We start from the raw sequence: 20,782 nt of genomic DNA on the forward strand, positions 1-20,782 counted from the left end.
ATATTCTTCCTGTTTGGTGTGATCTTCGTATAAGTAGCGCTGTTGGTCCAGATCGGGTAGAGTATCGTTCTGGGTGGCATTCCGATTTGCAGGAAATATCTCCGTATCTCCGGTAGATGATGCACCTGACCCGAACACGTTAAGCCCTGCAATTGCCGAACAATTACACTTCGGCAATTACTGATGCAGATCAGATACAAGTGAAGGATCGATCACACTGGTTTCCTTTCAAATACTACTGCGAAGCGCAGACCGCAATTTTAGGCTTTCCCCAAATCTAAATGCACACCGCAACGCCTGTGGGTTTATTAGTGGCATCCAGTCATCAGAACCAGAGTCTTGTATCTTGACGTGACCGAATCCAATCATGTAATCTTCTTGAGCTTTGAGATTGCCATATCACTTATCAAGATAAACAGTAGAAAGCGGATAGCATCGGCCATTTCCGAGGGGGCCGCTTAGGGCGAGGTGGCGCCTTGCGATAGCACCGGATGTGCTGCTGCAAGCATAAAGACTAACGTGAAACCTCCTCATTGTAGGTCAACTGGTAGTTCTAGTCCATCAACGGGAATAAAACCAGCGAGAGAATCCGGAGACAAGATTCCTGAACTCGACGACAACCGACCCCCTCAGCCTATAGCAACCCACGAAAATGACGTCAAAAATCCATGTGGAACCACTTGTTTCCCCCGACTCTTCGGGCGTTGACTTCGGCGCTTCAGTATCCAACGTCGACATTGAGCACCTCAATGGTAAGAGCTGAGCAGAAAATTGGTAGTAGTTGCTGCGATGGGACATCGAAAAATGACTATGAAATGATAATACATTGAATACAAGGGAGAATACCCGTAACCAATCGGTAACCTCCTCGGTAAGCCAGCCCCAACTACGTTTCTGCTACAGCAGAATGAAAGAGCGAGACGCTGACTGGCAACCTCTATTCCAGATGCGGACTTCGCTGCCATCCGCGAAGCCCTTTTCACGCACCAGGTGTTGGTGTTCAAGAACCAGGCCCACGTGACGCCCAAAGCGCAGTACGAGCTGACGCACCGCTTCGACCCGGCCGCGGCGTCCAAGTACGGTCATGGCGACACCGCCACGGCCAGCAAGCGCAGCATTCTGCACCCGGACCTGCGCACCATCCCGCACCAGCCCCAGGTCCAGGTGATCGGGCACGGGCGCGTCGAGGCCTACGAGGGGCTGCGCGACCTGCGGCTGCGCCACCCTCACCACCGCACCTTCCACGCGACCGCGGTGCCCGACCACGAGGACCACGATTTCACCCGTTTCTACCGCTGGCACATCGACGCCGCGCTATACGGCGCGGACCTGGCGCCGCCCGTCGTCACGACCCTGCTGGCCGTCAAGGTCCCTGGCGGAGGGCGTCGACAGACGTGTCGCTACGACGATGGGTCTGGCGATTTGCTCGACGTCCCGCTTGGCACCACGGCGTTCGTGAGCGGTGCCGCCATGTACGACGCGCTGTCCGAGGCGGACAAGGAGTTCGCCCGCACCACCAGAGTCGAGTACGCACCCCATCCCTATGTATGGATGTCGACAGCGCGGTCACGATCCGACGGGCTGGGCTTAGTCTCGGAGGGCCGCGAGCTGGGCGTCGAGGACCTGCCAACGCCCGTAGAGGAGAACGCGATCCAGATCCTGCCCATGTGCTGGCGCAACCCGGCCACGGGCCGGCTGGCGCTGCAGGTGCACCCCTCGGCGGTGCGACGGCTGCACCTGGGCGACGGCAGCGTGATTGACGACCTCGAGCGCGTGCGCGACATTGTCCACCGTCTGCAGCGCCCCGGGATTGCGCCCCGGCGCGTCTACACCCACGACTGGCGCGAGGGCGACCTCGTGCTGTTCCACAACCGCGGCGTGCTGCACTCGGTGGTCGGGGCGTTCGCCGAGGACGAGGTGCGGCTGTTTCGGCAGTGCAACATTGCGGGCAGTCACTTTCCGGAGGGGCCCTTGGTGACGGAGCAGGTGGCGGTGACCGCATCTACTTGATTTGGGGTTGTCTGCTGGCTGATGATTTCGTTTGCTATGTACATGTACGTATGCCATCGTTCTCGCTTTCGCCCAAAACAGGCTTGAGATGACCACGACGATACGAGTAGTTAGCTTGTACGTGTGTCTTCGGTTACGACTTTATATTCATATCGTTTTCGTAGATCCTTCTTATATGACCCAAACTAGACGCCATGAATGCAAACTTTTAAATTTTTGTCAACGCCACCTATAAAGGAGATGGATGGATCACGGAAAAGATACGAGGACTGTCATTTCCAAGTACCCCGGGCGGTTGCATCCCTTGTTGTAGCGTTAAATCCTACCTCCGATCGACCCGACTCTTAACTTGAGCCGAAGCGGGGTTTGTTTTTAGCGGAAGAATGTTCCACCAGTTTCCTAATTATTAAGTGAGCACCAATCGATGACTCTTGACCCTCTTGAGCCCCCCGGGGTTTAACGCCGTCATTGTGTCATTTTTGCCATTCGGGTCGTTGCGGATACAACAAACAACCGTCAATACTTCAACCCATCCACGGGTCTTGAAATATCGATTCTTCTTCCATAATATCTACTTATCTTTACTCAAGAAAACACAGACGTCACCAGCCAGAAGATGTCGTTCACCATCGCGGTCCGCCAAGGCCCTGCCCGCCTGGCGACAAAGCTGCCACAGCTCACCAAGACAGCCTTGCGTACCAATGCGCCCATTCGCTCATTCCATCGCGCATCGAGCAAGCCCTCGCAGACCTTCTTCACATCGCGGACACTCACGGCGACGTCCATCCTCCGAACCACTTCCCGAAATGCCTTCTCTCAGTCCCGCTCGTATCAGTACCAGAGTGCGCCCGCAGCCGACTCGGGCTCCACGATGCGTCGCCTACTCACCGGAGGAGCTATCTTCGGTGGTACCCTGGTCGCCATCAACGCCGTTCTCAACCGGGAGACCCGTGAGGATGGCGGCATGCCTGCCTTCGAACGCGAATACCTCAACTCGACCTTCTTGCACACTGGTCTCGGAATTGGTATCATCGGTTTAACCGCGCGACAGATGATCCAGACGGGCTTCGTATACCGCTTGATGATGACCAGCCCCTGGGCTGTGGCGATCGGTGGTTTGGCTCTGAGCTTCGGTACCATGATGGGCACTCGCATGATTGAACCCGACAAGTGAGTTCTGCTTTTTGTTCCCAATGGCATTTGTTTCCCACATAGCAACTAACTTATATGACTAGCTACATTCCCAAGTATGCCCTGTGGACTGCCTTCAACGCCACCCAGGCAGCCTTCGTCGCTCCTTTGCTCGCCTTTGCCCCGCCTGTTCTCATTGCCCGCGCTGGTCTGTACACCATTGCCATGATGGGCTCCATATCGTTTGTTGGTGCTACCGCCAAGCAGGAGAAGTACTTGTACATCGGTGGACCTCTTCTGGCTGGAGCTGCCCTCGTTGCCGTCTCTGGCCTTGCCCCGCTCGTGATTCCCGCCACCGCTGCCAGGACTCTGGCTCTCACCGAGAACATCTGGTTGTATGGTGGTCTTGCCGTCTTCGGCGGTTTCACGCTCTACGACGTGCAGAAGGTCCTCCATCATGCCCGCATGGCCGAGCATGGACTCATCAAGAAGGACCCCGTCAACGAGAGCATCTCGCTTGAGTTGGACTTCCTCAACATCTTCATCAGAATGGTGCAGATCTTGATGATGCAGCAGAACCGACGTAAGTAGAGATTGACTCAGGGGCGTCTGGACGCTAGGGGATAGACCTCGATGATATTTGCGGCAGAAGAAACAAATTCATGGCTAAAGGAAGCCACATTTTGATGCTCAGATTAGGAGCAACAAACCCTACTTAAAGCATTGGAAGCAACTCCCCTCTCGATGAGCTATACCAGTTGCAATACGGGGGCATTGTATTATGGTGTCTAGAATAATGTAAAACACACTTCAACCCACTGACGTGTTCTAATATTGAGATATTCTTGGAATATGTGACATGAGACAGACGGTATTATGGATACCAACCACATCGGTTTTCGATTTCGCCAGCCAGCCTCTTTGTTGCGGGTTGGATCAAACTCGTCCAGTTTCTGTCCGTCCAAGGTTCTATTTATGCCCATCTCAACTATGGAGAGAAGGTTTCGAGAGCTGTTCTAGCCGACCGTTCGCTCCTTAACTCAAGCTCCGGTTTTTTGCTGAGCCTGTGCTGGGAGCTGAGCCGTTTCTTTTTCCCTCCGAGTCAAGAGTCAAGGTTCCGACTTGCCAAGAACACTGACAAGTCGGGAGCTATCCGTGTCTTGTCTTGTCTTGTCATTGGTATCCACCGAGGGCGATATTATTATTATGAACATATGTTCTTTTGGAGAGTCGCGTTTGAACCAGTTCGCCAGGTTTCTACGTTATGTTTGCATTTGTACAGGTAAGAGGCCGCATTAGCGCATGGCTCATTACGGGATTGCTTACATACTTGCCGCACTGTAGGTTAATGAACTGCAGCTTCTGGTCTTCTCATCCTGCCAAAGTCAAAATTGTCTGACACCGAGACGCTTAGTAGATCAACTGCAGCTCCTGTGCCAGTGTGTTTCCTTAGCATCCGAGATGCTCACGGAACACGCCATGGCGCCCGAAGGCTGGGATGGAAATGGAAATGGCTATGACTATGTAGTACATCTATCGACTGAAGTCCAGCCTGTTTGTAGCTTAATACTTATTTGCCCGTCCACGTTGGAATCTGAATCTGAGCCGTTCGTTGATTCCGTCTCTTCTTCATCTCCTGTTCTTGTGTTTTCTATCCCACGGTTTTGGCGATCATCCGTTCGAAGAGACGAGGTAGTCGAAAATCGTCGCCGCCAGCCCAGTATAACAGTATCTGCCAACAGATATACACGACCTTATATGCCCAGCTCCAGGAATATGACGCGAACGTTTCTGGAACGACATGGATCACTGTGAGTGCGATTTGCCTGCGCTCCGAGCTGGTTATGTTTGTGTTGTTGTGTTTCTCCAAACCCTGCCACGGAGCATGCATGGATCGGGGATTTGCTGCGGTCTTAACACCGGGGAACCCCTCGGTTTCCATCGATTCGATTGATTAAATTGCATTGCCCATCCAATCCCCAAATCCAGTCCCATCTCCCCGGCCTGGCTGTCATGCGCCCGCCGCCTGCGCCCGCGCCTGCTTGTACTTTTTTCTTCTGACTACCCAATGACATGGCTTGGCGCAAGGCACTTCCGTCGCCAATCGCATGGGGAGAAGAATGATTTGCAGCAGAGACGGCAGAGGCAACAGCAGCTACTTTCGCCCGAGGGGGAGAAAACACATTTCATGATTATTCCACAGGCGGCCTGGATTCAAAGTCGAACGAGTGGAATGGCAACCATAGAGTTCGGTCAACAATTCGATGCATTCCCATCCCTCTTCCTTCATCCTCCATCCCCGTCCGTCCCGCTCTCGCTCTCCCTGGAGAAACTCGGGCATTTCTATAGCAGGCCGTCCAAATCCTCGAGAGCCTTACCCCAGCATTCGATTAAATTGTACAAGCTTACATACACGCCAAAGTGAGATGAAGAACCTATTTGCTGACAACTAATTCTCTCTTTTTCCCTCCCCCACAGCAATTCGGTTGGTCGCCTCAAGTCAAAGCGCCTTGCGCACTTTGTCAAGAGGGTCTCGTCTTTGCGCATATCCTCTCCGCCAAACATGGATAGCTGGAGCCAGCTGTTTCCGCAGCCCATGGACGTGTCGGGCGCAACCAATGACGCCTCCACGGGGGATGAGGACCTGGAAATATTCAGCGCGACGCCTGTCTTTGGCGGCAATGTCGTCGAAGCTAGACCCGGCGCGCCTGGAACCGCTCTCGCCACCTCATTCTCACCCCCAGCTATGACGATGCGCAGCAAGCCGCAGCCAACGAGATCAAAACTTTTGGATCTGCCGCAGGAACTGTTAGATTCTATTACGAGCTATCTCTCGCCTGCAAACATCGTGGTGCTTGCGCTCGTCAACAAGGAGCTGCTAGGGCGGTTCATCCAGTCAGCTGCTCAAGCCCCAACAGAGGAGAGTCCGCAAACATCGGACCCCGAGGCCTCAAGCTCCTCGGGCTCCTCGGACCAGCCTACCAATATTCTGACCCCTCTGGCATCCAAAGTGCTGGGCGATTATGTTAAGAGGGTTGATTCCCCCAAACATCGGGTGCGTAGTGCTCTCTTGAGTTTGCTGGACAACGACCTGCTTGATTTGGTGTACTGCTACAAATGCAAGCGTCTCCACGGACCCTTCGTCCCGTTCAAGGACAAAGCATTCGCACCAAAGAAAGCTGTGAGATGCATTGATCATCCGCCGGATCATCACATCCCGTCGCGGGCGAACCGGAAACTCCTTCGAATTATTACCAAACGGCGCAAGCAAGGAGCCGAGTACTCCCCCCTGATGGCCCAGGTAAATAATACCACCACGGTGTATAAGAACGGTATTATGGTCCAGACTTCTCTGCGGATGCGGTATCGTGGCGACAACCTCCTACTCCGGCGCCAGCGCATTGTCTCCTCCATCGACAAGACACCACTTTCCATTTGGTCCTTCATCCAGCAGCTATCTGACCCGCCTTTCTCCACGGCTACTTCTGATCCAAAGGTGCTCACAATATGTCCCCACCAGACGTGGCGCTCGAGATATGGAAAACTATTGGGCCAGCTCTTGAGTCACGCATGTAAGAAATCTCATACGGGAGACCTAAGCTCGCTTCCTCCATCGGCGGCCAAGTGTACGGCAGACTGTTTCAGTCATGACCCCTATGATGTAGCAATGAAACCAGGCAACACCGTCTTCGACCGCCTTTCCCAACTCAATGCCGGCCAAGCCACGCCTCAACTACTCACGGGTATTCCCAACAATGCTCTAGACACCTTTGGCAGCGGCGGTGGATGCGCTGCTTGTACGACCGACTTTCACCTGGACGTCGTCAAACTACCAGAGCCCTTCAAATGGGGCTTTGCGCTCACTACGTGGCTCGATCTCGGCCACGTCGATTTTTGCCCCAAGTGGGATTCCCACCGAGATCTCCGTCCCCCGCGGCCCTATGTAAGAGTCGGCGACGATCTTGGCGCAGCCTGCCGGCAGTTTGAGGGCGTGGCCGAGCCCGACCACTACGTGCCGGTCATCAACGAGCTCAACCTGGAGCGCATGAAGAACTATGGCTGGGCCGAACGGGCCGCGCAGGGTCGCGATCGGTACATCTCCTGGAATTCAGGACACTGCGCCAGCCCGGTCACGGGGTGGTTGTCCGACCCCGATCCCCTGGATGAGGGTGATTTGATGAACTGAATGCGCGGTCGTCGAGTTCAACTTGGAACGACATGTTTACTATAATTGCACGAGGAGATTTATATTGCTGTAAGAGTATAAGAATTGCCAGATCCATACGTCTAGGCAGGCAGTTGGAGTTATGTTTTGTACGATCAAGGGCAGAGATACCTAGGTTACGGACGGGGACCTTGACATGCGTCTGAGCAAATGATTGCTTATAGATAAATGTTCGAAACAGCAGACTTCGCAAAATTTTACCGAGAAGATCGATGGACCTGGTCGGGGGCCAGGAATCAGCCTGCTTGTCCAGGGACACGAGCATGTTGTGCAGATAGAAATCAACGATGTTCTTTCATACAGCTGTACCCCACGAGGATAACATGAACAGCGAAAGTCACAAGTATTCAAAGTACACAAGTCACAAACGTACAACAATTGTGAACGATTTGCTGGCTAGTTGAATGGCATTACTGATGAAGTATGTATACCCACCCGCCAACTCGGTGATGTGTTGAAGAAACCAATAAGAAGGGGTATTGGGCCGACGCAAGAAAATCCAACCTATATACATGTTCCCAAAATGGGAAATTTCACCCCGAAACGCCTTCTCCCCATTCATCCTCTGCGAATGCGAAATACCAAAACCATCACCAACTTCCCCGAGCTACTCTCGTGGTTCAAACTTTGCTTTCCTTTCTCGTCGTTTTCTCAAGACCTTTTACTTTGCGACCGCCGTGTGAACGCCATTGGTTTACTGCAGCGGGGGGAACGAGCGCAAGAAGTGGCTGGGGCACTCGTAACCGCCCGGGTTCTTGTCGAGGTAGAGCTGGTGGTAGGTCTCGGCGTCCCACCACTGGCCCGCGGGCACGATGTCGGTGACGACGCCACCTTTCCACCACTGCGCGCTGGCCTGGGCGCTCACCTCGCGCGCGATCTTCTCCTGCTCCGCGCCGTGCGTGAAGATGGCGCTGCGGTACTGCGTGCCCACGTCGGGGCCCTGGCTGTTGGCCGTCGTCGGGTCGTGCATCTTGTAGAAGAACTCGAGGAGCTCGCGGTAGGTCAGCTGCTTGGGGTCGTAGACGATCTGGGCGGCTTCGGCGTCTGTGCTTGCGCGGGTTAGTCAAATGTGAAGAATCATGCGGCTTGTTCCGGTCCTCGGAGGTCCTCGGAGACTGCATATGGTCTTCGACACCACCTTTGAGAAGACGGCGACGGTGGGGGACAGAATGTGGGAAAAGCTCCGTTGTTACGTACGACCGGTCTTGCCATTGCACACCTCGCGGTACGAGGGGCTGCTCGTGTCGCCGCCAATGTAGCCGACGCGCGCGTCGTACAGGCCCTTGCCGGCGAAGTGCTTGCGATACATGTGCTCGACGCCCCAGAAGCAACCGGCGGCGACGGTAGCCTTCTCGGCGCCTTCGGGGATGGAGGTAGAGGCCATGCCGCTAGCTTCAGACGTGCCGGATACGCCGAGGCGGGTCGTGGTGGTGAGGGGTCGGAAGAGTCGGGAGATGAAGTTGGGCGCGTTCTGGAAGAAGGCCATGTGCAGGATCAGGTAGGCGACGATGGACCAGAGAGCGATGTCTTTGAATTGGCTCAGGAGGGATGCGATGTTCATATATACGAGATGGCTAATTACGGAGGAGGGGTGAAGAAAGAATTCGTCTAGAAGTTATGGGTTTCGTCGCATGGTTATTATATATTCGTCTCGTAATAGATAGTAGTCATAGAAAACGTATTGCGCCATTGAACCCCTTCCCACATTAGTGCCCCTCCCTTGGGAGAGCTTCGGAGTCGTGACGTGTGAGGGGCCCGGCAAATACTGTATGTACATGGGGGATGGCAGGCACGGCCACTGGCAGTTGATTACAGTGCAGGGCCGCAGGCATATTAGGCACGTTAACGAAGAGAGTTGGGTGGCGTGGGCCACGCTAGGCGCTAAGCTGGTCGATGACAAATCCCCGTAGGGCGCGGCCAGGACAAAGACAAAGACGGGCTCAGGCACTGTCGCAACCCACCGCCCGCACACATCAATCAATTCCAGGGTCTTTTGCTGTCCGATCGGGTCACCCACCATCATACATATGTAGATGCAGCTAGCTCATCGCTCATCTCGGTTCATCAGCCTCACTCAAGATTCGATTTGGAATCTATTTGGAATCCATTGCCATGTTGCCATGTGATTGATTATATTAGGTATTTTGCTGCCAGACTACCACCTGCCCCTCGCTATCAATGCATCAGATACCGCTTACTACTTCTACATTACAGGTGCACCGCTCCGTCAGCTTATTTGGGCCTTCTTTGCGACAGGACAGGTAACTCGGTATTTTCCCCAAGTTAATTATGGTGGCGCCCGGAGAAGTGAATATTCGCGAGACACCTCACCCTTTTCGTCTCAAGCGTCCAAACCCTCTTCACTCTTTGCGCCGTGGCTAAATCCCGATTGCGTCTTTCTCCGCTCTTTGCCCAGAGGCAATAATATGGTTTCCAAAAGCACAAGTCGGCTATGCTCGTGCAATCGAGTCCACATCTCCCTTCATCGCGGCCTGCCTAAGTGTTTGCTGCGGCCGGACATATCGTCGCCTACAGGGTTGCACAGGTGGCAGGGCATAACACTAGATGAGCAATGGCTACGGCTGTCCAGTGAACTAAACACGGCAACGGCGTAAATTCCCACGATCCCATCAGGGTGGCGGCAACACCTGCCCTCCCGGTTGGAAGGACGTATAACAAGCCCCGATGTATTTGTCCAACACTCGCGGACCGACAGGCTTGACCAGAAACTCATCTGCACCCGCATTCTTGGAGTTGGTCTTGTCGCCTTCCGAGTCCTGGCCCGTCACCATCAGTATGAGTGACTTGCACAGTTTATTCTTTTCCTCGTACGCGCGGATGGCCGCCGTCGCTTCGACCCCGTCGCATTTTGGCATTTGGAGGTCCATCAGGACCAACGTTATTGGCTCTTGGGATTCTGCAGCCCGTATAAACTGCTCTTGCGCCTGGAGTCCATCTTCAGCCGTGACGTAGGGTACCTTGCGCTTTTTGCAGAAATTCTGTAATATTTTCAGGTTGATTATGTTATCGTCCACCAGGAGTGCTCGGAGTGGCAGGTGATGGCAGTACCCAGGAAATCGTTCCTCCTCGGGGATTTCTGTTGCCAACGGCTCCCCTGGTGGTTCGGGAACGAGAGCGGTGTCTGAAGTCTGGCTTTGTACCAAGCTCACTATCGGAATCGTGGCTGCCTGCTCGATTGCCGCCGGAGTTGCAGGCGTGCTAGCAGAGATCGCACTATGTATCAAATTTGCTTGCCGCAGAGTCTTGTCGAGCTTCAATCGATACAGTGGGCCGTGGATTTCGATTCGACGTTGCGTCTGGCGCTCCTTCATCCAAGCTTCGCGGGAGGATTCCAAAGATGACAACCAAAGAACGACAGAATTTGGGTATAGCAGCTGAATGCAGGCTACGCCATGATGGTCGGCATCAGTGACAATGAATCGAGCGGATGCTGCGTCGCTGCGCTTGTAACCTTTCTCTTCAAGGTGTTTGACAGCGCGAGTAACCAGGTGGTCGAAAATCGACCCATTTCGTATATCATGAAAGGTGCGAGTCTCTTCGGGTCCTTCTGGCTGTACTTCTTGGTTGTCGTCTTCAACAAACTCCAACACAGGATTCAAAAATTCAACCCGGAAATGCGAACCGGCCCCCAATTCTGAGGAGATGAGTTTGACACTGCCTCTAAGCAAATTCGCGGTCTTACTCGCCAGTGTCAGTCCCAGTCCAGCGCCCGTTTTGTGAGGGTTAATCTTCTCATACGGCTCGAAGATCTTCGTGTAGTTCTCCTCAGCAATACCAATTCCGTTGTCGACAATATCAAATGTGATTTTCGAAAAGTCGCTAGAGGCACGTGCAGTCAACGAGACAGTGCCTGCCGGCACACTGGATACTGCGTGGATCGCATTTAATAGAAGCAGCTGGAGGCACTCTGTGAGGAGACGCGCATCGGTTGTCAGTAGGATATGGCCGCTCTGTGGCAGGTCTTCCCCAAATTCTATCGAGACACCTTGCATCTCGGCTCTCTGGAGATATGATGTTATATCTTTCATGACATCGTGCTCTAAGTTGGCGAGATTGTACGGGCTTGGCTGCACTTTCGTTGCGATGGTTTCTGTCCAGACGTTGTGTTTAATGATGCTGTTGACAGTGGTCATGAGTTCCTGGCCCGAATTCCTAATCGTCGCCACGTTCTCCCACAACGAAGCCGCGTGTGTACTCTCGCCCCAGTTCCCAGGCATGGAACCAGCCAATGCCATGGAGGTGAGTTCTTCGGACAGAAGCTCTACTGATCCTAGAACACCATGTATAGGCGTCCGGAGCTGATGCGTAATGCCTCGGATGAAGGTTTCGCGAGCCTGCAATGCTTGTTGGAGCAAACGTTCATGCATCGTATTCGCAGTTACCTCGGCGATCTTGGCTATGAACCACGCGTCGAAGTCGTCCAGTACATGCTGGATCTCTTTCGATGCCACGACAAGGTATTTGCCGGAAGTGCCACACCGAGCCACGATAGCGCGGACAGTTTGAAGGGACTGGAGATCCTGGTAATTGGAGGTCTCGATGACCGAGTCAATATACTCGCTATCTTCCCACACGCCCTCACTTATGTCGGAGTAATCAATGTCGGGTCGACCCTCGAGCTTGATCTTGCCCGTGCTCGTGCTTTGTATCGATACTTGAGCATTCGGGTAGACCTGTTGGATCATGGATAGCGCAGCTGTTTCCTGGAAGTCGTCATTGTCAACGGCGTTTCGAAAAGTCGACAACAGTTCGTTCATCTCTTGGCGCCGTTTGAGGCGCCTTTGCCGCGTATGGCTTGCAATGGACGCGCTGATAAGATCGGCAAATCGGACAAGGAGATCCTTCTGGTCCGATGTTAAGGGCTTCTGTGGGAAGTCGGACACGACACAGAGGCTACCCAGAGCGACGTCCCCCCGTCTTCGGCCATCAATCGCAGGTGTGTGCCAGCGTAACTTTTGAGACCCAAAGCTGCGACTTGCGGTGCATGTTGGAATCGCGAGTCCTGCGACATGTCTGTCACTGCAAAAACACTACCAAACGTTTGGTTGATGGTATGGGAACATGGGCTTTCCCTCCGAGGAAGGGAGGCCAGGGGCATATTGGCAGCAGCTATGCGGGTGAAGGTCGACTCGCTAAGAAGGCCTGCGATCGCATAGCCCCAGCCAATGGCCTTCTCCAACCCATTGACGAGTGTGTCGATCTTGGCTAGTAGAAGCTCATCTTGTTCGATCTGCCTGGTGTGATACCAGTATGCCGTCAACCTAGCCGATTCGTTTAGAGTAAGGTATGGAGCGAGGTAGCGATCGTTGTGTCCGGCGGGGGCATGAAACAAAGACGGCTCTTCCGAATCCCCGAAGTGCTTCTCGTGGATATCTCGGTCAAATGGCAATAGCGGCAGATGCGCATGTTCGGTATCTAGTGGCGCATCGACTTCGCGCGGTATCTCGGGGATTGGTTGCTTAAGGAGGTTGGATGTGAAGCCGAACGCGCTGTGGGTGATGCCATTTCCGCGACCCATTCCACGACCGGCCTGGTTGCCAGAATGGCCGCCCATTCTCCCAATCGGTACCGAGTCAATCCATCCACTACCCTTGGTGAGATGAAGATGAAATAAAGATGAGAGGAAGAATTAACAGCAGGCTCAATTACTCGCGTGGTTCACGTCGTGTCGAGATTTGTTCCTGCCCAGCCTCTTCGTGGTGTTCTAGAGTTGGGATGAAAGCAAAAGTCGACGAAGCCCTCGACGAAGGGACTACTGCTTGGGGACACACGTCAGAGCACTTGGGAAGGGGGTAACCATTTTTCTTCTAACCTAGCAGCCGGTTCCTATTAACGCCAAATGCCCGCTAAGAGGAGAAGCGGACAATAACGGCCTCCAGTCGTTGGCGTCGAGGCCTTCCCCACAAGGGCCTGCCTCTAGTGGAAGAAGCAAGTTGAGCCGGGACACATCTGCATGGTCGAGATGTACTGGTAGCTCATCATTGGTATCGCTGCTAGTCACATAGCGGCGGCTTTGGGGGCCGGCTAGAGTCTAGATTGGTCTTTTAACCCATCCCTAGCACTATGCACCTGCATTTGCCACATCCATCCACCAGATCCTCGGGTTTTTTCATGTACCAGGCCAGGCTATTGATGTCATAACGTGTAAGTGAGACCCTGTTATTATGGAACTCTAAACCTCTCACTGCAGCGAATTCGTGTTCCCGACTCCTACCCTGCGCCACGACGGTGTGCGATTTGGACCAGGCGCAGGCCAGCCTACGATCGCCGCACCTACCATCTACTTGGCATTCTCCGGAATATCGCTCGGCAGCAAGGGCTCGATGGGGAATCCGGGCCCGCCCCGGTGCTTGGTGGCGAACGGCTAGACGGCCCCAGGGCAGAAGCCAGGGGTTCAACGCTGTGTTATCCAAGCGACGATTGCTGACGGAGTTCTGGGCCCTGGTTTCTCGTCCAGATCTACCTTATCTTTACATGGTTGACAATGAGGGCCCGATGTCACATGGCAGTTCTTAGTCTGTTTCGCAGCATTTTGCTTAAGCATGCGAAATTTTTCTCTGCCTCTCAGGCAATGCAATTGGTTGTTGTTGTCATTCCAAAAGTCTTCCGGGAGTTCGAGCTAACATGGTGGATTTATATTATGAACCTCTATGGAATATATATACAAGTAAGCAGCTTTTACTATGTATTCTGATTCATCGACACGTACGCAATCTCCTGTTTCCGTTCCTTATATAGTGCATTATGATCATTGTTGATATAAGCGGGTGTGCTCATTTTGTTTGTTTAGGGCGTGAAGCCACTAATTACGTATTATTAGGGGAGAAGATGGGAGGACTGGCTGGGTAGCCCATGACGTTTCCCCAGACGATGGAAATAAAACAAAGGAAGAAGCCACAGGAAATATGAGGAAGAATGATGGAATATGGCCACTATTATTCATCCTTTATCCGCTGGCGATTAAGTGTCCCTGGTTTCTCCTGAGCCACCACACTAGGGTGGCCGACTGGTTCTTCATGGCGTTGGTGTACTCTAGATTGAGGCACAGTTTGCCGTCGCTAGAGCCTTTAGACTCGCCGCCGACAAGTTCATTCGGCAAGTATAGAGCCAAGACGCGCAGACCGTTGGCGTGTATCGCGCGGATTTTTTTCAATCTTGGCCGGGTCTCACCGGTCGAGGTCGCCGCTGGTGAGGCCGGCAAGGAAATGATAAATCGTGCAGGTCGGGTTTCTATGGCTGTAGATTTCGATGTGGCTGCCACTCTCGAAATCGCTGTCAATGATACGCTCCTCGTCCTCTAGCCCGCCGTGCTCATGGATGTAATTGCAGATCATCTGCAGTTTGCAGTGTACGAAGATGAGGCGGAAATCTAACATGGTAACTAGCGACGGAATCAAGTCAGCGCAGCACCATGGTATGTGAGTAGAACTGGGAAGGAAAAGGTACTCCCATGAAACGAGATGTGTTGGTTGAGTGATGGACATCAAAGCCCCGAGATTGAAACGCGTTTGCAATGATTGCTGCTTCTCTCAGAGGACCGTAGTTGTCTTCAGCCCTGTGATTCAGATCGTCGTCGTGAAAGATCAACACGACTGGAATCTGGCGGTTGTATTGGCTAACTTGGTAGACAGTACAGGTGAAGGACCGGTAAGGGCTGTGTGCACATATCTCATAGAAGAGTGAAGCGAAGATGAAAATTAAATGGGAAAAACACATTGCTAAATTGGCTTTGTGTACTGATTGTTCAAAAATTGGAGGGGCAGGATCACAATCGCATTGTTGACGATTCTGAACTTATAAGGAACAGCTACAGTTCAAAAGAATTTCAGCTGACTCTTCTTGACGATTGCATGATTGGAAACATCAACCATTCATTCATGTGAACGTCGTCCACACCTCTACATCCTTTACAAATCCCTTTGCACCTTCTATATATCGAAGACACCAACCACTGGAGAAAATCGCTGCAACAGTGAATAAACACCTTGAACCCGGCGTAACCAGTCTACCACTACCCTGGTACCGGGGAGAGCAAACAGTTGCAAAAAGCAATTAGAAATCATGTCGTTTCGAGGGGCTAGGGTCTCTATCCCCATTGAACAGTTATATGGGAGTAAGTCCATCGCCACATTTGAGCCCCCAACTATACATCTCATCTCTTGAGGATGCTTTAGTTCCTTCTCCTATTGGTCTGCCATAGAGCGGTGTGCTGATATGTCCTCATCGCTAGTCACCCAACGGGACTTCCTACTTGTTACAGTCCACACCCAACTGCAAACAATCTCCCTGTATATTCACAGAAATGGCGTCGGCAACGTGGGAATCGAGGACACCCGATGGATCGCCCATCGCCTGACTCTCCTCGGCCAGGCCCTCGATGACATTGAGGCATCGGTGAATGAGGATTCCCGACCGAGTTCGACAAGTATTGCACAACATGTCATTTGTGTGATGTCGTTTTTCTACGACGTCCGGGAAGTTGTTAATGACCTTCTTACTTGATGAGCGAAGGGATTTGGAGGAGTCTTCCTAAACGAATGCTTTTGTCAGAAGGATGTAGGAAAGGGCATGGCCACCTGGGCCGAAGATGAATATGAGATAGCTGTTCAGCAGCGAAGGAGGGCTAGGGTTTTAATCAGGTTATTATATACGTGCTATAGATGTAGAGTTCAACTTGTTTCCACTGTATGATCATAAAAATTGACATCCAATTTGTGTGGAAGGTCATTCACTACTCACTCCTCTGAGATCCTGACAACCCAAATAGGATAAGGAAAGAAAGCATCTGCATGAAACGAGATGTGTTATAAGCCGACACCCAAAATTTATTGTCCGTTGATGAGGCTCCATGGCAATCTTCGACCCTTTAAGTGGCTAGCCACAGCTGATTTTCATCGCCAGTCACTTAGGGACTTCCGGCTGGTTGTAGTTTACTGCCTGCTTCAGGTCATCTACCTGTACATCCACGGGATGGATGTCTACAACGTGGGGATCGAGGCCACCGCCGAGATCTGGTGGGCGAGGTTCTTGACAACATTGAGGTATCGATCGGTCAACCTGGAGTCCAGAGCAACTGCACCTAATGTCGGCCAGAACGTTGCTTTGGTTATGTCGTTTTTATATGACGTTCCGGAGGTGGTTGATGACCTCCTAGTCTAATTCTTGGCGGAGTTTGTTGCATTTTTTGAGGAATGATTTCACCAGATGGATGTAGGAAAGGATGACACCATCCAGCAGTAAACGAGTGTATGATAGCTGTTCTACAGCAAAGGAGAGATAAAATTAAGACGAGCTGATTCTTTATGTGCTGTAGATGTATCCATAAGCTGTGCCTTCAAGGTTGTTACGCGTCCCATCGTCCAACTCGTGAGCGCACTGTGACTGATTGGTTTTCACATAAGTAAAGGCTTCTCATCCCATAAGCAGTCTACCTCTGCTTTTGCTACTCAACAAACAACCAAGAAGACCAATCGAAAGAGGCCAACCAAGTGCGAAGAGCAACTCAAAAAGCCGACAGTTTTCATCATGCCGCGTCGACCGGTTATGACTCCCATCCCCATCGAGGAGTCGTTAGGAAGTAAGTCCATAACCATCTCATGACGTTGCTTTCTTTCTGTAGCGCTGTGCTGACTTGTTCTCGTCGCTAGTCACCATGCGGGATATTATTCTGATTGCAGTCCACTGCAATCTGCAGGCAATCATCATGTACATCTATATGAACGGCGGCATTGACGTCAGCATCGAGGTAACGCGTGTAATCGCACACCTGCTCGTCTGCCTTGGCGAGACACTCAATGACATTGAGGCTTCCGTCCATCAGGATGCCAGAACGGATGCCACTGGCGTGGGTACGCACGCTGCATACGTAATGTCACTTTATTTCGATGTTCGAGAGGTCGTTGATGACCTTCTCGTTTAAATTTGGAGGGATCTGGAGGCTTCTGAGTGGAATATAAGGCTAAGGGAGGGAAAGCCCAAAGAGGGAACAGCTGGTCGACAGCGTCTAGAAGACTGGGCGAATAATGGGTTGTTATATGAAACCATAGGAAAGAGAATTGTCAGAATTATTGTCATCTACGACAAAGCGCACATCCAAGAGCCTATCGGGATCTGCTGCAGAGGCATTCGTATGTGGTCTGATCTGATCAATGATCCACCATCTGAACTATTTCTGAGGAGGCAGGTCGCTTGCAGCTGGATGGAAGAGAAGAGACGTCCTTGGCGTGGTAGGGAGCCTTGTTTTGTATGTTATTGGTCATCATCAAATGCAACTCTTCATTCTTCCGGATATTTCTTGACGCTTCTTTCATTCTTTCTTCTCCATCTTGTGAGGAAGAGGGCTATTATTATACACGTTGCAAGTGTAGTCCATTTCATTATCAAATTCGCTTGCACATTGTGATCGATCCTTTTTTGGCACCTGAGTAATTAATCAAACTTGGAGGTACAAATTGCTGACTCTGTTACATTATTATGCAAACCACCAATCTTACTTTGAGCTTGTACCAGCCATTATCTCATCCTTCTTGGCCACTATCCCTGGTAGGTCTCGTATCACGTTGATTCTTTGCCCTGATATCCAATCGCGGTTCGCCTCAAAATACACCAGCAAATTTACAAGCAGCTCGCTACTGTCAACGAACACGTGTCTCATTATTGCCATGCTTAGAGCCTGTGTTTACAGGAGTTGATGGGATCAAGAACGGTCGCTGGGCCTTAAATCAGTCAGATCATGGGTTAGGATACAGAACATGATCCATGGAAGGTGTGAAATATTGGACTGACCCAATTCAATCTGGTACGGATTGCTTTTCTGCAATGATAATGATGAGTGACATTACTGTGTTTGGTCTGTTAGGTGACTTCGCCGTTTCCATCACGGGAGCAAATGATCCTGGTGTCATTGCGACGTGTGACTCAATGGGCGAATGGCTTGGATGAGGACTACTTCCATATCGACTCCTGCGGAGGCCCTGACAGCCAGTAGGAAATGGACTTTTGCCGGAATACCACACAAAAAGATTATCCTGTCATGTCTCCCCTTTTCGTACGCCAAGAGAAGGGAAGCCAATCAAATAAGAATAGGTAGACAACTGCCTATTTTGACGACCATCGATATTTCTGGCGAGTTGTTTCGGCCAGCATAGATACGGGCGATGGCCCCATGATTTAACATGCGAATTTTATGTGCAGCAAAACCTTCAAGGCAGTTGCAGGCGTATAGATATATCGGTGGTCAATTGGAGAAAATATCTAAATGGGATACTTCACAACCTCGCTCGCGACATCTGCAACGACTCCCAGTCTGTTCGCCCAAAAGAAACATATCGATCGCCCTGCAGCCACAAGATCGTATCGTCTTTGTTTCCCTTTTCTTCCGTCCCAATCAGGTCTGGGTCCACACCCTCTTTCCGCAACAGCACTTTATTCTGCTTATGGTTATGGATGTGCGAACTGGCCCCCACGACCCTCAAGAACACGGGCACCGCGTACTTGGGCAACTCGCTCTTGACGAAAATCGCAAGCTTCTCGTAGTCCAGAATCGTGTCACCAGAAACAGTAGGATCGAGATGTATAGCCGCGCAACCTGCACGACCCTCGTGGTGTGGCACGCTGACGCCGTACACATTGGCCTCGGCGACGCCCGGAAACCGGCCCAGGACCTCGGCCACCTCGGCCGTGGAGACGTTCTCCGACTTCCAGCGGAAGGTGTCGCCGAGACGATCAAGGAAGTACCAGTGACCATCGGTGCCGCGGCGTAGCGAGTCGCCCGAGCGGTACCACAGATCGCCCTTCTTAAAGACATCGCGGGCAAAGCGTTTGGCACTGGCAGACTCGTTCTTCCAGTAGACCTGCCACGGCTTCTGGTCCGGCACCGCGACCAGGATTTCGCCGCCTTCCTCATAGGGCGTGCGCTGGGCGAAACCGGTTTTGGGGTCCCGCCATATGTCGTCGCCGCTCTCATGGTCGATGCGAACGGGTACATAGGTATTGCGCATGCGGTACCGCTGAATGAGACCGTGGTGGCCGACGCAGTCGCGCAGGTAAGGGCCGCGGTCCCAGACAACGAGGTGCAGCATGCCCTCACTCGAGCTGAAAAATTCGGCAATCTCGGGCACGCCAAATCGCTCTTGGAACTTGGTCCAGACGTCCGGGCGCAGGCCGTTGCCGTAAGCGCCCCGCAGGCGATGTTGGCGAAGCTGCTCTGGCGGTGGCGGGGCGTTCAACAGGTACCGGATCGTCTCGCCCACGTAGATGAAAAAGGTGGCGCCAGACTCGATTACGTCGGGCCAGAACCCCGAGACGGAGAACTTGGGCGCGATGGCAAGACTGACACCGCCTAGCAAGAGCGTGGTGGTGGAGATGATGCCTGTGCCGTGATACAGGGGCATGGAGTTGTACCAGCAGTCGACCCCGGACTTACAGCCAAATGGGAGGTTGGCGTAAGTACTATATCAGGCAAGTAAGTAAACCAGACGAACTCCCATTTCAACTCGTCATAGAAATGTGGAGTAGACTTACCCAGCCCCATGCATGCGATCCAAACTGTAAGCACATCCTTTGGGCAGCCCGGTAGTGCCGCTGGTGTATATAAGGCAGTACGGGAAGTCGCCCCGCATGCCTTTCCTCCATTTCTCTTCTGGAACTGCCATCGGCCTCGACTCAATTTGTTGTTTGAATCCAGCGTCCAAGTTAAAGATTTTGGTGCTCTTTGACTCGATGTAGCTCCTGCTTCCGGCCAACCGAGCCTGACATCCATCGTCCCCATCTACAATCAGTACCTTGGACTCGCAGACGTCGAGGCAATGCTGCAACGGGCGGCCTTCCAGGTTGTAGTTGATCAAAGCTGGCGACGCTCCGATACAGTGGCACGCGAACATAATGGCGAAGAACTCGACGCTGTTCAGCAGATAGACGGCCACAAGGTCGCCAGGTCGGATACCCTCCTCCAGAAGCCACTGTGCGTACTTCGCGGACATCTCGTACAGCTCCTTGTACGTTACCGTCCGGGCCCTGGACCAGATGGCTCTCTCACTGGACCGCTTTCGGCAGACTTCTTCCAGAATGTACCAAGGGGACATCTTCCCGTCCTTGACTACTCGAAGTCAGTGGACGGATGGTGATATAGACATGAAGAGGGGTACTGACCTCTCTGAGTATGCATTCTCTCTCCCTCCTTCAGTTCTCTAACGATCTTCCAGTCCCGACGAAGTTGATATTTGCCGTCAAGATAAGCGGCCGCGGCCAGCATGGCCGAACCGACAGCTGGGGCGCATTAATGAGCACTCAACGTGATTTTGATATGAAGGCAACATCACTTACCGAGAGCCATTTCTACTTTATGGCCAACAATGAGTTGTATATATGTAAAGAGATCAGGTTCTTCTGGTAACA

General features: G+C 52.4%; 8 protein-coding genes across 8 annotated transcripts; 4 read left to right on the forward strand and 4 right to left on the reverse strand.

Annotated features, from left to right (window-relative positions):
* Positions 1-652: 652 nt before the first annotated feature.
* PG998_008399 (Clavaminate synthase-like protein) lies at positions 653-2,010 on the forward strand (the record flags this gene model as incomplete). The annotated part of the gene is made up of 2 exons (XM_066875215.1): positions 653-752; positions 947-2,010. 2 exons carry the CDS (start codon positions 653-655, stop codon positions 2,008-2,010), a joined length of 1,164 nt encoding a protein of 387 aa, XP_066731160.1.
* Positions 2,011-2,626: 616 nt separating this feature from the next.
* On the forward strand, positions 2,627-3,732 carry PG998_008400 (uncharacterized protein; the record flags this gene model as incomplete). The annotated part of the gene is made up of 2 exons (XM_066875216.1): positions 2,627-3,180; positions 3,246-3,732. The coding sequence occupies 2 exons, from the start codon at positions 2,627-2,629 to the stop codon at positions 3,730-3,732; spliced, it is 1,041 nt and encodes a 346-aa protein (XP_066731161.1).
* A 1,972-nt stretch (positions 3,733-5,704) lies between these two features.
* Positions 5,705-7,327, forward strand: PG998_008401 (uncharacterized protein; the record flags this gene model as incomplete). The annotated part of the gene is made up of 1 exon (XM_066875217.1): positions 5,705-7,327. The coding sequence occupies one exon, from the start codon at positions 5,705-5,707 to the stop codon at positions 7,325-7,327; it is 1,623 nt and encodes a 540-aa protein (XP_066731162.1).
* Positions 7,328-8,060: 733 nt separating this feature from the next.
* On the reverse strand, positions 8,061-8,927 carry PG998_008402 (PMSR-domain-containing protein; the record flags this gene model as incomplete). The annotated part of the gene is made up of 2 exons (XM_066875218.1): positions 8,061-8,410; positions 8,564-8,927. The coding sequence occupies 2 exons, from the start codon at positions 8,925-8,927 to the stop codon at positions 8,061-8,063; spliced, it is 714 nt and encodes a 237-aa protein (XP_066731163.1).
* A 1,069-nt stretch (positions 8,928-9,996) lies between these two features.
* On the reverse strand, positions 9,997-12,941 carry PG998_008403 (uncharacterized protein; the record flags this gene model as incomplete). The annotated part of the gene is made up of 2 exons (XM_066875219.1): positions 9,997-12,252; positions 12,285-12,941. 2 exons carry the CDS (start codon positions 12,939-12,941, stop codon positions 9,997-9,999), a joined length of 2,913 nt encoding a protein of 970 aa, XP_066731164.1.
* Positions 12,942-14,333: 1,392 nt separating this feature from the next.
* PG998_008404 (uncharacterized protein) lies at positions 14,334-14,763 on the reverse strand (the record flags this gene model as incomplete). Its single annotated transcript, XM_066875220.1, is given in 2 exon segments — positions 14,334-14,541; positions 14,558-14,763. The coding sequence occupies 2 exon segments, from the start codon at positions 14,761-14,763 to the stop codon at positions 14,334-14,336; spliced, it is 414 nt and encodes a 137-aa protein (XP_066731165.1).
* Positions 14,764-16,912: 2,149 nt separating this feature from the next.
* Positions 16,913-17,306, forward strand: PG998_008405 (uncharacterized protein; the record flags this gene model as incomplete). Its single annotated transcript, XM_066875221.1, has 2 exons — positions 16,913-16,964; positions 17,035-17,306. The coding sequence occupies 2 exons, from the start codon at positions 16,913-16,915 to the stop codon at positions 17,304-17,306; spliced, it is 324 nt and encodes a 107-aa protein (XP_066731166.1).
* A 1,348-nt stretch (positions 17,307-18,654) lies between these two features.
* PG998_008406 (uncharacterized protein) lies at positions 18,655-20,720 on the reverse strand (the record flags this gene model as incomplete). Its single annotated transcript, XM_066875222.1, has 4 exons — positions 18,655-19,837; positions 19,910-20,483; positions 20,537-20,653; positions 20,711-20,720. 4 exons carry the CDS (start codon positions 20,718-20,720, stop codon positions 18,655-18,657), a joined length of 1,884 nt encoding a protein of 627 aa, XP_066731167.1.
* Between the last annotated feature and the right edge of the window lie 62 nt (positions 20,721-20,782).

This window comes from Apiospora kogelbergensis (assembly GCF_038363985.1).
Source record: "Apiospora kogelbergensis strain CBS 113332 chromosome Unknown utg000005l_segment0_segment0, whole genome shotgun sequence".
Classification (NCBI taxonomy): Eukaryota; Fungi; Ascomycota; class Sordariomycetes; order Amphisphaeriales; family Apiosporaceae; genus Apiospora; species Apiospora kogelbergensis.